The sequence below is a fragment of the Pavona decussata genome, unplaced genomic scaffold (genome assembly GCF_977016875.1).
Source record: "Pavona decussata unplaced genomic scaffold, jaPavDecu1.1 SCAFFOLD_72, whole genome shotgun sequence".
Classification (NCBI taxonomy): Eukaryota; Metazoa; Cnidaria; class Anthozoa; order Scleractinia; family Agariciidae; genus Pavona; species Pavona decussata.
The window spans coordinates 913563-928426 of record NW_028145491.1 but is presented as its reverse complement, the minus strand read 5'-3'; the positions used below and the strand labels follow the sequence as shown (position 1 = coordinate 928426).

General features: G+C 39.0%; 1 protein-coding gene across 4 annotated transcripts in view; it reads left to right on the top strand.

Annotated features, from left to right (window-relative positions):
- Positions 1-14864, top strand: part of LOC146476835 (uncharacterized) — a 68101-nt gene that overhangs the window by 33871 nt on the left and 19366 nt on the right. For all 4 annotated transcript variants that reach the window (XM_085113942.1, XM_085113944.1, XM_085113941.1 and 1 more), the window contains 6 exons: positions 135-222; positions 4165-4551; positions 5345-5551; positions 9813-10141; positions 11638-11776; positions 14284-14335. In XM_085113942.1, coding sequence (XP_084970068.1) covers positions 135-222; positions 4165-4551; positions 5345-5551; positions 9813-10141; positions 11638-11776; positions 14284-14335 — 1202 coding nt within the window. The remainder of the gene's footprint in view (positions 1-134; positions 223-4164; positions 4552-5344; positions 5552-9812; positions 10142-11637; positions 11777-14283; positions 14336-14864) is intronic.

Here is a 14864-nt window from a genome sequence, read left to right as displayed (position 1 = left end):
GCTCCTCTACACGAAAAATGTTAGCCTCTCGTCATTTCATCACCGTATTCGTCTCTCAGATGTAACTCGTGTCACGTCTTGTTATAGTTATATCCAACATGGCAGTTACTCATCGCCGCTCTTTGCTATTTTAGGTTGGTGTAAAGCTTGGAAATCAATCAGGATACACAGAGTTCAACTTTGATTTTTGGATTGAGGAAAACGAACCCCACATAATGTTTCGTGAGTAATCATGATAACTGGTTGTGATAGAAGTAGCAGTAGTAGTAGTAGCAGCAGTAGTAGTAGTAGTAGTAGTAGTAGTAGTAGTAGTAGTAGTAGTAGTAGTAGTAGTAGTAGTAGTAGTAGTAGTAGTAGTAGTAGTAGTAGTAGTAGTAGTAGTAGTAATAGTAGTAGTAGTAGTGGTATCTGCAGTTTCATTATGAGACTTTATTACTATTCATCCACAGATCATCACATATAATTACCTTCGATTTACAGAAACATTAAGTGATTAGTCCTCAATACTACCAGACCCACAAATACCACTACCCCAGCACCTCCACCAATAACACTTCTACTACCATTCATGTAATTTAGATCCTGAATCCTTTGATAATGACACAGTTAGACGATATTCAACCTACATGAAGGAGAAATATAAATATTTCTTGCGAATCAGCGTTGAACATTCAAAGAAACTAAAATTTTACAAAGTTTTCAAAGATGAATACTCCACATCCGATTACTTACACCAGCTAAGAAGTTATAATAAAAGGCGAAATTTACTGAAGTTTAAAATAAGTAATCATAAACTTATGATTGAACTAGGTCGGTGTTAGAGAGATCATGTACCCAGGGAAAGCAGATTATGCCCATTGCGCAAAACAAATCAAGTGGAAAATGAATCTCATTTTTTGTTCAATGTAGCAGATACTCTTTTCAGAGGGAGACTTTCTTAAATCGAGTCAAGAAGATAATACCTGACTTTGACAGGAAATCAATCTCAGGAAGCATAAAACTACTCATGAATTCCAACGATCATCATGTAACTAAGCTAGTAATAAAGTTCATTTCCTCATGTACAGATATACGTGATACATTGTTATGATCAAATGAAAGTGATGTAACTTAGGACAATATTACTATTACCCTTGTTTTATTAACAATTACTTTGCTTTTCCAATACTGTAAAACCTTGCGGTCATGCAAATAAAGCGATTTACTACTACTACTACTACTACTACTACTACTACTACTACTACTACTACTACTACTACTACTACTAACACCAGTACCACTACCACTACCACTACTACCACTGCTACTACTAACGCCACCACCACTACTATACAGATTGCGTGACCAGATAAGATGGTCACGTCTTTTTAGCTGAGCGCTATTTCGTCTTTTTAGAAAGTAAAACATTATACTTGTACAGAGTTTATATGCTGGATATAACTCTTAATGGATGAAGAGCTAGATGACCCGTCATTTGAACCCGACGATGACCATGGTTTGAGGAAAAAAGCAGGATTTAAGCCTTCGTCAATGACGTCAATGGTAAGCATACAACCATGTGAAGATCTGCACCGATATACAGTCCATAAGTTCTATTCTTCGACTAGATCAAAAACAGTTCTATTCGAAACTATTGACTTAGCAGCATACAAATCTTCAGCTATCTTCAGCTAAAGTGGCATCGTTTTTAACATCAGAAGAACGTCTGCTATTATGGATAAAAACGTTTATGATACGGAACTTCAATCATCTCAACGCTATGGGATATCTCGTTACGTGACAAGAGCAAGAATAATACAGGTGCCCTACAAAGAGTGATAAAATTATTCTACACATCTATAACGTCGAAACTAGCAATGAAAATCAACTTTTCACGATGTCTATCTTTATTTCCACTGGTCGCATTATGATTCAAAGGAAGAAATTCGCCGAGTGGAGCCGTGATGAATTTCCCACGCTGTTATCTATTGAAAACAATCTCGAGTCTTTGGAAAAAAAAAACCAGTTCACAGAACCCGTCATTGTTCCTGATGGCCCTACCCAAATCTTTCCAAAATGTCAAAGCATTCAAACCAACAAAGAGGAACTAAACGATATTACTGATGAAGAAGATGCTGTTCGTAACAATGAAATCTCGGACATGACAGAAACACATGTGAACAAAGCAACAACAGAAACTTTCCAGATGTCGGAACATGTTGAGCCTCTCTATCTTACACCAAGCAGACGTTAGTTACTTTAAGAAACACTATCGGAAACTTAGAAGCCGAATTAACACAGTTTAAGATAACACACTCGGGCAACCTCGATCAACTAAAGGACAAAGATGTTCAGCAATATCATCTTCTCAAGGTACAAAAAACGACCCTGGGAGGCGTGGCGGACGACTTGGCAAACACTAACAAATTACTAAACGATGAATTGGAAAAACACACCGCTCTTATCACAAAATTGCAACATGAAAACCACACATTACAGAACAAACACGCCAAAGTAAAAAAACCACTCACTAATAGTAAACAAGACCTGGGACAAGACAGGCAAAAAACAGCTAATCCCCAGCACCCTACTACTTTTACGTCTACGGCTAGTAACAACAACAGCACTCGTTCGGATGAAGCGATCTTTTTATGTGATTCTAATGGAAATTCCTGGACACAAAACAAATGTTTTCATCGAAACTCGATGTCAATTACGTCAGAGCCCCACTGATTGAACACGTCAGACGCAACTTGGAAACTGAAATTCGCACTCCTCCTCAAATGATCCTATTGCAAACAGGTACAAACGACCTTGAGAGAACCAATTCTGCGGAAGAACTTGTCTTGAACATTTTAATGTTGATTACTGAGGCCTCAACGAAATTCCCTTCAAGCAAGATATTGTCCTCTGCTCTTCTATCCTGTATCGACATCCCAACTCCGTTAATTACTTCAATAAATGATCAATTAATCACTAGCTGCTCAAGCCTACCCAATGTACAATTGATCAAGCACGACAACCTTTTCGCGAATCAACCAAATATTCTCCGTGATCACAAGCATATTCTTAAACGCCACAAAGGGCTATTCGCGAAAACCTGAAAGACGCCATTCACGGCCGTGTCCAACAAAGAACACCCCAAAATCACCCGGCATTCCCCCAAGGTCCCAGTCTACTGAATTGTCATACGTCATACAGCAACGCTGTCAAGAACACAGCTCTTCACACCTGTCACTGGCCTTATGACCCTCAGACGCGTCCTCAGACAATGTCACTTGTTATACCACGACTGCAGCAACAAATAACTCATGCGCCACACCAAGCTGCACCACATCAAAACGCACAAGCACCGCATCAAATGCTCTCACATGCTGCAAATACAACACACCAACAGATACCCCTAACGCCATACCAAACTGTCCCACATCAGCATGCCAACACACCGCATCAAACGCTTCCGCACGATGTAAAAATGGAAACTGCCCGTGAACAGACTAACCCATCCAGCAGCGTAACAAATACAACAATACCTCAGAAAATTATATTCTTTCTGCGATTTGTCAAATCATTTATCTAATTAACCAAATAACTTTATTTAAACATTGAGACACTTAACTTAAAACTACTATAAATTTTATACCAGTGTAATAAGGAAATAATGTAGTTGTCTATTATTGATACTAAAGATCGCCCCGATATTTCAAGAAATTGTCCTTTTGTGCTTTGTGCTATCTTCCAAATGCCTTGGAAACAAATTACAGAACACTGGTTCTTTGAGTGTTATTGATAACTCTGATTTTATAATACTTACCGAAATTGGCAGTTGTACTGATTTGGAAATAACCGGATATAAATCACTTGTAAAATGTTCCACCCATAACCAATCGAGGAAAGGTGGTCGGAACTCTGGAGGAGTGGCTTTAATTTATAAGAACAAACTTGATAAAAAATATTGTAATCACGAAAACAACGCAAAACCAACCACCACCACTTCTACTACTCATACATCGCATAATCTAAATTCTAATAATCTGATGTTGCTATCTTTTAAAACCAAAAAAAAATTAATATGCCCACAGTTTTTTTAAGTATGAGCGTAATGTTTAGCGAAGAAAGCAACATTTTTTATTAAGAAGAAATTGAATTTGAGATATTAAAACATTTTGGAAACCTTTTTTCCAGCAACATGCCCAAGGGGCTGGTTTGGCCTTATCAACGGTTCTTGCTACAGTTTTTCGGACACCAAACTGCCGTGGGATTCAGCGAAATCTGCCTGTGAAAAATCAGGAGGATGGCTTGCAGCGTTGAATACAGAAACTGAACAAGAATCGGTTACTCCTTACGTAAAAGAAGACACATGGATTGGTTTGCACATGGATCCTAAGAACACGTTACAGTGGCTGTGGGTCGATGGGTCAAGCGCTGATTACACTAACTGGGCAGATCCTCCTGACAAGCAGGAATTCAGTGGGAATTGTATAAAAATGTATGGAAGTTCTTCGAAAGATGATGGAGAATGGACCGGCACGTCCTGTAGTGATAGTGAACATTATGTTTGTGAAATCAGTGGTAAGATAGCATCATTTTCAAATAAACGACATAATTAGAGAACGACTACTCAGACTGTTAAGATGATCATCATTTGTCTAACTCTTCTTACTAAAAGTGTCATTGTTTCAGGGGCTAAGTAGTCATTTTAATCCAAAATAGTAATATTTACGCCGTATTGAGAAAAGAAATCAGAAGAAATTTTACTTTCCAAGGATACAGCAAAAATAATCGTAGTCAATCTGTGGATACTCAAAAAAATATTTTGAAACCTATTCGAAAACTTCGTGCTTCGTGCTAACTGCCATCAGCCAGCTGGATCAACTGTGGCATCATTTTAACTTTTCCAAAACAAAACGCTGCCAAGCTTTGCAAGGATATAAATTAACTTTTAAAACGGATTTGTAATTTGTATAGTGACTTCGCCACGACGGGTCTTTCTATGCTGTGACGGTACTAGCACGGCTTTGTTCTTTGTTCGTTGTGCTTAAGTTGCTTCTCACTACACAGATGTATCATAATGTATACCAACAAGCCCTTCGAGAATTGGTACATATACTTAGGGCTTCCCTGTGATGGACAAACAGACAATCAAGGCGGGTAGCAAAACTTTCCTTAAGTCACTTAATGATTTAAAAACCGACGCTGATAAACTCGGATCTTGATTGTAGACTTTTCAACTCAACCTTGTTCCAGCATTAAAAGATCTATCATTCGCATCTCAAGATACTTTTCGTCCTTGTACAGTTTTAATCTGTCTACTAACGTTTTCCTTTCTTTTCTTTATTTATTTATTTTTTTTTTTATAATTAAGCACAACTAAAAGTACCCAACTGTGAAAAACTTTCTCTGGGGAGTGATGTGCGTGTTTCTCCTTCGCACTGTAACTCGTCCAATCAAGATTATGGCTCAAATTGCTCCTTTTCTTGTGCCCACGACCACCAACTCATCGGTCCTTCGTCAACTCTGTGCGAAATCAAGGGAGCCTGGAGCGAGGATGCCAGCACAGTCAGCTGTAATGGTTTGTATTAAGAGTTTCGATCTCTATTTTTAGACAAGTTTATCATGTGGTTTCGTCAGTCATTGATTTAAGGCCTCGCCTACCGATAGAGGGCATATCGATTAACGGGAAGAGAACAACCACGCTGCAAATCAAACTGACACGTTACAGATCTCCAACTAGCAAGCACATAGCTCGATAATTTATACTACTTTCAGAAACCATGTGACATACATTCAAACGTGATGTTCACACATATTCTACATCCCCCTTTCCAAAAATACAACTGAATACATACTGTAACAAAACTTAGAAAACAAAAGGAAAATAATTACACTCGAAACAATCATTAATCCTAACAGTCAGTTTCTAACCCTAAGCCAGTACTTGAATAGAAAGCAATGCCAGTTTCTCCAGTAAAGCAACAAAAATCTTGACGTCCGTCCAAACCCTGAAGACAACATGTGGTCTTTGAGCATCTGGATGTAAGAAGCCACTAGAAGCAGGAACATCTGACGTAGAGGTATTTGATGGAGACCTAATTTAAGTTTGAGATCTGGCAGGTATCCTTGCAGGAAAAAGCTGGGAGAGTGGAAACTTGTCAGGCGTCTTGGGTGAAGACTGGTTTGGAATAAAACTCTCTTCAGGGGAGAAAGGAGGAGCTGCAGGAGGAACGGGAATAGGTTCTGGGACAGCCAGAAAATGTCTACTGTTTCTACGGTACTAGTTTCCTCCAACATTAACAATGTAGGACCATCGCTCTACAGCGGATGGGTTTCACAATGCCAACTTTTCATTGAAGCCTTACAACATGCTGTGGATTAAGAGGTGCAAGGGGGTGGGCGCCAGAATTGGACCAGGCCTTTTTCTGCGTACGCTTCAACTTAAAGGGGCTTCTTAGCAACTGGAAGAAGACACCCGGTGCGGCGGGACATCAAATTCTAAACAGGACAACCAAGAAATTGTTCTTTTGGAACGCTTTTAAGATTAAGAAGACCAAGAAAAGTATCTGAGCTATCCTTCCTGCTATTGTCAACCAGGTTCTTGGCTTGTTTGACTGAATTCTTCACCAAGCCATTTGTCTGCAGGAAGTGAGGGCTACTGCCGAAATTCTCCAAAATTCTATTTACTTGAAAATTGTGGACCTTTATCGGACAGCACAGCTGCAAGGCATTCTGTGAACCAAAAAGTGGCGCTTCCTCTTCTGAATCACGGTTGTGGTAGACAAATCGTGGAGAGAATTCATCTCGAATCAGCCGAATATGAGTTAACCAGTATTAGGTATGTGTTGACTGCCCATCAATTATGTCCCCGCTCACGAGGGAACACGGCAGGTCTGGAAAAGGGTAAGCGAGAAGCGGTTCTTTCTGTTGGGTAAACGAGAAGCGGTTCTTTCTGTTGGTACAAGTGTACAGGGAGTGTTCAGAATAAATTACTAGTGGATACGACGTTTCGTCGGTTTAATGTACTTGTTCATCCTTCACATGCATTGTCTTTTTTACCATACAGTACTTGCATTTAGGAAAAATGGCTTAATAATAGAGTTGTAATACACTTATCTTTTACTACGCGGTAAAAAACTCTTTATACGTCTCAGGCTTCCAATACGTTAAGGAAGTTTTTTACTTATCTTATCGACATGTTCTTGGAAACTTAGTTCTTGGTCGATTTCAAGACCTAACAACTTTGCACTGTAGCAGCATACGTTGCAGACGGGGAAGTACCTTTTAGAGAGGCTTGTTCAAAATTGCCTTGATATGCTTGTGATTGGTTAAGAAGATCGCTTCTTGACCATTTACGAAATAATGGCATCTTCTAAAGGCAAACGTCGGAGCGAGAGTTCTTTCTCGATCTGAGTATATTGAGTTTCGGCTTCTGTGAGAGCACGCGAAGCATAGGCCACAGGGGACCCTGCGTACATGCTTCAGAAAGAGGCGTAGGGCACTTGATGAAGGTGGAACCTGCATTTACTGAGAAATAGCTTCAAATTGACCTCATGATCCCTCTGTAGAACTTTCCTCAGATCTGCATCACGTTCCGCTGTTCACTCGCCCCCTCGCCCCATGCCAATCGGTAGAAGCACGTCAATACAATCTATCACTATTCTCACCTGGGGAATGCACGCGCAAAGCCGAAATGAGCCACTGTGCATTCCCTAAGGTCCCAGCGTAACCCAAAGGAATATATAGCACTCCCACGAGTTTTTCTGCCCTATTTAAGAGTAGTGACTTGTTTATTCAGTCAGTTGCACCAAAGTTTAAGGTCTCTAGACCCGTGCAATGAGATTTCGCCCCACCCTCCTCCCCGCGGCGATGGACTATATATATATATTCTCTCATGGCCTACCGACTCGCAAAGCTTCGGGCCGATTTTCCCATATCTTAGTGCATCTGGGTTCGTTTGGCTTTGTGTGTGGGTGGACCTGGTGAGAATATATTACTAGTGATGCCGGCATGAAGTCCAAGTTGCAGGTTTGCAGGCTATCCACAGTGATCGCATAGGGATACCCAGCAAACAGCTCTTCCATTGCGCTCTGGAAACCCTCCGGTGCAAAAGTAATGCCAGACGGCATGCAGAGGAATCTGTACCCCCCAAAGGATTGTTGAAGGTGGTGAGCAGGGAAGACTCATAGTCTAACTTGATTTGCCAGAAGACAATCCTTGCGCCGAAAGTTGCGAATACTGTTACTGCAACTTCTTCGACCGATCTTAGGGGATGACGAGGTCTTCTGAGTACTTTGTTGTGGTCAATGCAGATGCCAATCCCGTAACAGGTGTAATCGTCTGATTTTAACCATCCTCCCGGGCCAGCCTGCGAGCAAGCTCTCCATTTGGTCAGCCGCGACAGAACTGGGGTGGAGGCAGGAGCTTGCGACGATGAGTGAAAAATTTTTATTTCCGCCTGGGCGAAGAAGGAATGGCTGAGAAATGACAAAACTATCAACGAATTATGATTGATCACAACCCTATGTGATGGCTTTTCTCAGAATATATACAATTAATAGTTAGAATTTCTTTCAATTAGGAAAGTCATCCAAAAAAAAAAAAAAAACCAAGCGAGGAAGAAAAGCACTTTGTCCCTCGCTAAAAGATTTCTGTTGATTACCTTAGTCCTGTCCCATTTGGAACAGAAAATTAATTTTAACCTTCGAAGCAAAATCTCTTGATCAGTATTCTCCTTGAAAAGCAGTGCACTGAAAAATGTAGGGTTGAGAATGCAATTTTGAACTGAGTTTGCAGCGCTTGTGGAGGGAAAATAAGGATCTTACATCAGCTGCATGTACTCATTTGTGACAAGCGCGTTGAATAGCGATCACCGAGAGACATTGGGATGAAAGAGAGAGTCAAACGTCGGTTCCTTCCTCCTTCACCCGAGTGCAGTCCCCGCGTAAACAAAACAAAAAAAATGCAGAGGAAAACAAAAGCTACTGAAACATAGCTAAATATCTGCGGCTCAAAAGCGAGAAGGAGAAGCTGGTTTTGATTTCTTCGACTTCAACGCCACAACGTAACTTCGGCTTAAAATTTATTTTAAAACTTAAACCTCGGACTTCAAATAGCTTTTAATACAAGACCTGGAAAAACGCTACCTTAGGGTAAGTGTTGTTTGCAAATATTGATTTGCTTTTTACCACTGTTTAACTGATCATTTGAACAAAAAGTCCTATTAATTTTTTGATTTTCTTTGCAAAGTCGTTTTACCTTCAATCAACGTATTTCTTTGAACAGAGCCGAAGTGTCTGAGAAAATAACATTCGCGTTTGCTCGCACATAGTAAAATTGAAAGTTTTTTGCTTCTAAAAGTACTTTTATATTGTTACTTGAATAAAATTTTTGGCTGGAAAAAATTTTTCTCTATTATTTCTGTCTTTGTTTATACAGTCGAACTTTTTTAGCACGGACACCAAGGGGACAGGAATAAGTGTACGCATTATAGAGGTGTCCGTTTTATAGAAGTAGGCTGTATATGGATTTCGGTCTCTCAGGGTCCAAGTGAACTGTCCGTAATAGAGAGGTGTCTGTATTAAAGAGTTGTCCGTAAGGAGGGGTTCCACTGTACTTCGTAGTCCTGTAGCACCGTTGTGTAGACACCGACTGATTTGCATAATCTGGCTGACAAATGATCATAATTTGGTGCTAAAGGATTCAAACAGATCTTTGCATTCCCAGTTTAATTGCACACAAATACATTTCTTGAGGCTTAAATTTTTCTTGATAGTGATGCCAGTGACAAGCCAAAAACCTTCCTTTGAAACAAAATTTGTATATCTGTTAATTTCTAGAATGTAGAGAAGCCCTTGGCATCAGAAATAGTCTGATCTCTGATGGACAAATGAGTGCCTCTTCACAATGGGATACCAATCATGGAGCCAGTCAGGGCAGACTTCACTTTCAAGCTGCTTCAGGCACAGGAGGCTCGTGGACAGCTCGCAGAAATGATAGCCATCAATGGCTGCAGATTGATCTTGGAAATCAGCAAACCAAAGTGACAGGTGTGGCAACACAAGGAAGCAATGGTCAAAATCAGTGGGTGACCAAGTACAGACTGCAGTATGGTGAAGATGGTGAAAATTTCCAGTACTACATCGAACAAGAAGAAAATGAAGACAAGGTGAGAACTGATTATTTATAAAAAGAATCGAAATTTGTTTTCGTAGTTTTTTTTAAAATGTACAGAGATACCGGTTTAAAATAATTTCAGCAAAAACAATAATAATCTTGCAGCGTTGCACATAAGTCCCGTTAAGCCCGCCGCACACGAGAGGAAACGGCTGAGCTATCTGCCTCGCGAGGCATTTTGCTCAGCTCTTTCCTCACGTGTGCGGCGGGCTTAAGGTGCAATAAAAAAAACTTAATTCCTCGGCAATTTCAAGAGCCCAAAGGATAGATCAGAGAATTAATACTGGAGTGTATGTTACATGTAAAATGCTAATTGAACCCATAAAATTCCCACTGAGCGTAAGCATCGCGTCTCCCATACCATTCAAAAATAACAGTCCCTATCAGCTTTCCTAAATTAATTAATCAAGATAATGTGGCGAGTAAGAAAAGAATAGAATGTTTTGTTTGGAGGGAGGGAGTGGTAACAGAGCTTCTTGTTTTCCTTTCATCGTACACGTGTGAGCGCAGATCGTTACTCACAGGACGGTCGTTAATCCCAGGTTAAGAAACAGAACTTCCGTACGCGCTTGTGAAAACGGTTTGCCACAATAAAGGTTCACGACTTTAAGATGACCAAACAAAGGCTATTGAAGGAAGCGGTAGAGACGTTAACAATGCTTGGAAGAGAAGCAATGTATAGCGAGGCGATAACAAAGCGGTACGGTAAAAAAGCGATGTATAAAGCGGTTTCGAGAACTAAGAGGTAAATGCAACGAAAACTTTAATTAGACTAAGTACTGAAACTATTACAAACTTAAGAAACAAACGTGGAAACTTCATTAATCCTATACAAAAAGCAATAAAAAAGACGGTAACATGCACAAAGTAAAAAGATTTACTTCTGTGTCCGCGTTAGGGATTTTACAGTGTTTTACTCGAGTTATAGTCTTGATCTTTACACGATGATACGTTGACTAGAACTGAGCGTTTTCCTGAACACGTTCGAGGAAAAGCTAACTTACTACAAAGGACTGTGGATAGAATAGTTAAAAAGCATTGTTTTGTTGCTTGTACGTGGGAAAACATACCCGTTGGTTTGACCACAGGAACTAGAACTTACTGACAACAAAGATACTCTGAAGTCTAGAAAGGAAACATAAAAACCAGAAAAATAATTTGACAGCAACAACATGTATAATAACTGCGGAAATTTTTTATTAGCTCAAAAATAAAAGTCAGTTTGGCCAAATTAAATAAGTCCCTCCCCGTTCCCGTAATAAGCACTTTCTACCTGAGTCATAATCCGAAATAAGCTCTCCACGTACTTATTGGCTTATTTGATGGCTTAGTAACAAGCTTATAGCCTTTTATAGTAGGGAACATAACAGTGCTCCCTTTATGATAAAAACGAGTATACTTCTAGCCCAATAGTCACGTTCCACAAGTTTCTGAGAATATAGCATGACCTACTTTTTATGTTTTCTTACTTTTATCTCGCTGATTTAGGAGTTTGTTGGAAATACAGACCAGAATAGTGTTGTTTATCACAAGCTCAATCCACCAATCACGGCACGTTATATTCGTTTCCGACCAACAGCTTGGCATGGCCTAATATCAATGAGGGTGGAACTCTTTGGCTGCAAGGGTAAAGAATTTTTCGTCTCAAGACAATTTTCGTTACCATTTCAGCAATGGTTTCTGTGTCAATTATTAATGAGATTTTAAATTGTATGAGCAGTTCCCGGCAATCTATAGTTATCAGGTTCGAAATTACCAAATTTAATTACAATTCAACTGCAGTTTTGTCGTGGACATCAGGCCCCGGTTATAAATGTACTATCCAACTCCACTGGATAGAGTTATCCGCTATTTGAACAATCGGGACCACAGGGTTAAGAAAACGTCAAAGTTCCTTAGAGGGTCTTTTTTCCTTCGATCTGATATCACAAACGCTGTGTCTATTCACGTTGCATAACAAATAGCGATCAAATTACCCTGACTCACAACGCTAGGAAAATCACCATAAGTTTATGCAAAAGATTTTAAAGTCGCACTTAAAATTGTCACAAAAATGGGCGCATAAAAATGTACTAGGCATAGTGTGTATGTTTTGCTTTCATCACACCATTTTAGAATTTATTGTTGCAGTAAGAACAGCATATTTTACCAACACACCTTCACAGTTTGTATTAAAGAGACAAAGAAACAGGAAAAAATGGGTATACACTATACATGTAAACCAAAAGTGAGACTTCCTAAAGCAATGTCCTTGTAGTTGAGATAGTGATGACCCTGGTGGCGTTTAATCGAGGATGAAGGAATAACCAAGGTAATGGGACAAATATAAATATAGCAAAATGCCATTTGATGAAATCATTTTTACTAGGTTTAAATTGGTTTGCATAGCACGGCTGCTGTATAGTGATTATGTCCATTTTTAATTTATATAATGAGCTGAATACTACGCGCATTTTGATTGGTTCTTACTGATGATCTGTTGGTGGACAGACGCATAGATGGTGTCACCATTAACATTTTTTGCTTCTTTATTATAAAACAAAACAGATAGATTCCATGTTGCCGTGCGTCTGTTTAGTAGTAGATCGCCCAAGACTTCAAAATGTGGTAACAACACCAGTGACACACGCAGCTGCGCCTCGTGTGCCACGATTTTGTTCTTACCACATTTTGATCTGTGATCTATTACTTAACAGTTGCTCTTCGACATGGAATCTATTTGTTAAGCTTTGCTCTCAAATCAGTAGTTTTAGATGGTGTCTTAAATTTACCAAAGCAGTGTAATTAGTGATCATCGAGAGGCATGTATGACATGTTTTCTGTAAGTTTAGCATAGTTAATTAGCTTATTGACATTTGAAGGGAGCGTAAAGTTTTATTAAAGCTATTTATGTACTAGTACCAACATAAAGTTGCAGTCTACTGTATTTTGAAACTATTTCTGTGTTTTTCTTTATGTTGGAGAGCATTTTCGAGTAATTGTTTGATGTGAGTTTTATGCAACGGTTGAAGATCATAATTCGCATAATTGAGAAACCCTAGTGTTTGGAAGCGCCGCCAGGGTCTTGAAACCATCTGGTTACTCAATCTTTTTATCATTAGTAAGATCAAGCCTTTGTCTTCTCTTGTCTTTAGGAAGTCTCATCTTCGGTTTACATGTATGTTTGCACAATCATTTATTTATTTTATTTTATTTTATTTTTTTTTTTATTTTTACAAGCTGTGAAGGTGTGTTGGTAAAAAGTGCTGTTTTTACTACTTCAAACAATTATGTGAAAACGTCAATAATGTTTTAGTATAAGGAATACTTGTCAATCATGTCAACCAATCGCAATAATTCGGCTTTGTATCAAATTTTAAATGTTGTGAGAGGAAAGCAAATTTGTTTTAAAAAAATTGGGTTGTTTCACTACAAAAAAATCAACTTTTGACCCACTAAAGGACCCCCCCCCCCCCGGAAACTGTGGAAGAGAGTGCAAGGAGCCCAAACGAAAAGTAACTGGACGAAGTGTAATTAATAGGCAATATTTTAAGGAAATCTATTGTGTTACCAATTTGGGTTCTGAGGATCTTAGAGAGACAGCCACTTAATATAGTTTGCACAGTATACTGGTGGAACACAGTAAAAACGCCACTTTATTTCACATTTGATCATGTAATTTACAGCTTATGTATACAATTGCTTACGAAGTCTTTTACTCGGTTAAGAAACAACAACAATATTTTTTATATATATAAAGAAGAACATAGTATTAAAAAATACTAATAAACAAACTGAACGCCAAGATCCTAAACTAAGTATTGCAGGTCGTTATAAAAAGGCATAGGTATAGTTCTCAGAGTCTTTTCTTCAGCCCTAGAAGAAGTTATATCAGCGACCGCTTAAAAGAGGTCAAAATGACAGTTATTAAGGGAAGTAAATTTCGGTACTTTGACAACTGACCGCTTAATAGAGGGTGACCTCTTGATACTGTGCTGCTTAACGCAGGTTCGACTGTAGTTTCAAATTGTTGCACGGAACGAAATACTTAAAATGACACACATTGCGCCTTCATATATACCATATGACGTGACTGTCAAACGGACCTTTTTGACAGCCTTACCTTTAATGGTTTCTTTGTTTGTTTGTTTTCAGGGATTAAAATTTTTGGCCACTGGGTTTTAGATAAAAACGATCCAGACGTAAGGTCGGTCAATAAAACTGCATCTTGAATACTCTACAACTTTATTTTATTTACTAACTCTTTGTTTGGGGCCCTGGACGAAGAAGTACAATGTGTCTATGTCAACAAAAACCCATTTGCCTTAATAATTACGTGGTGTGTGTGTGTGTTTTCATGTTTGTTTTTTCTATTTTTATTTTTTTTTATTTTAAAAGACAGCTATTTCAATTAACATTGTCGGATCAAAGCTTCAAGCTTAAAGACAAGACCGAAAGGCAATATGGGTAGTTCTTAATATATTTTCGCGGAGGCGCGACAAGTAGGATGGAAGAAAACACTGTAAAGGTTTGTCTGCGTATTTGTCTGCGTATTTTCGGGGTGTTTAAGCATTGCTTCATACTCAAAAATTCTACGTGCGGGTGCATGGCCGACTATTAAATCTGTTTATCGGTCTTCCAATGGCGTTTGGTTTCACTTCGCCGATATTGTAAACTTTTGGGACATAACGTTCGATAACATCCTCAAAGCAGCTGCCACTGCATGCACTTGATAT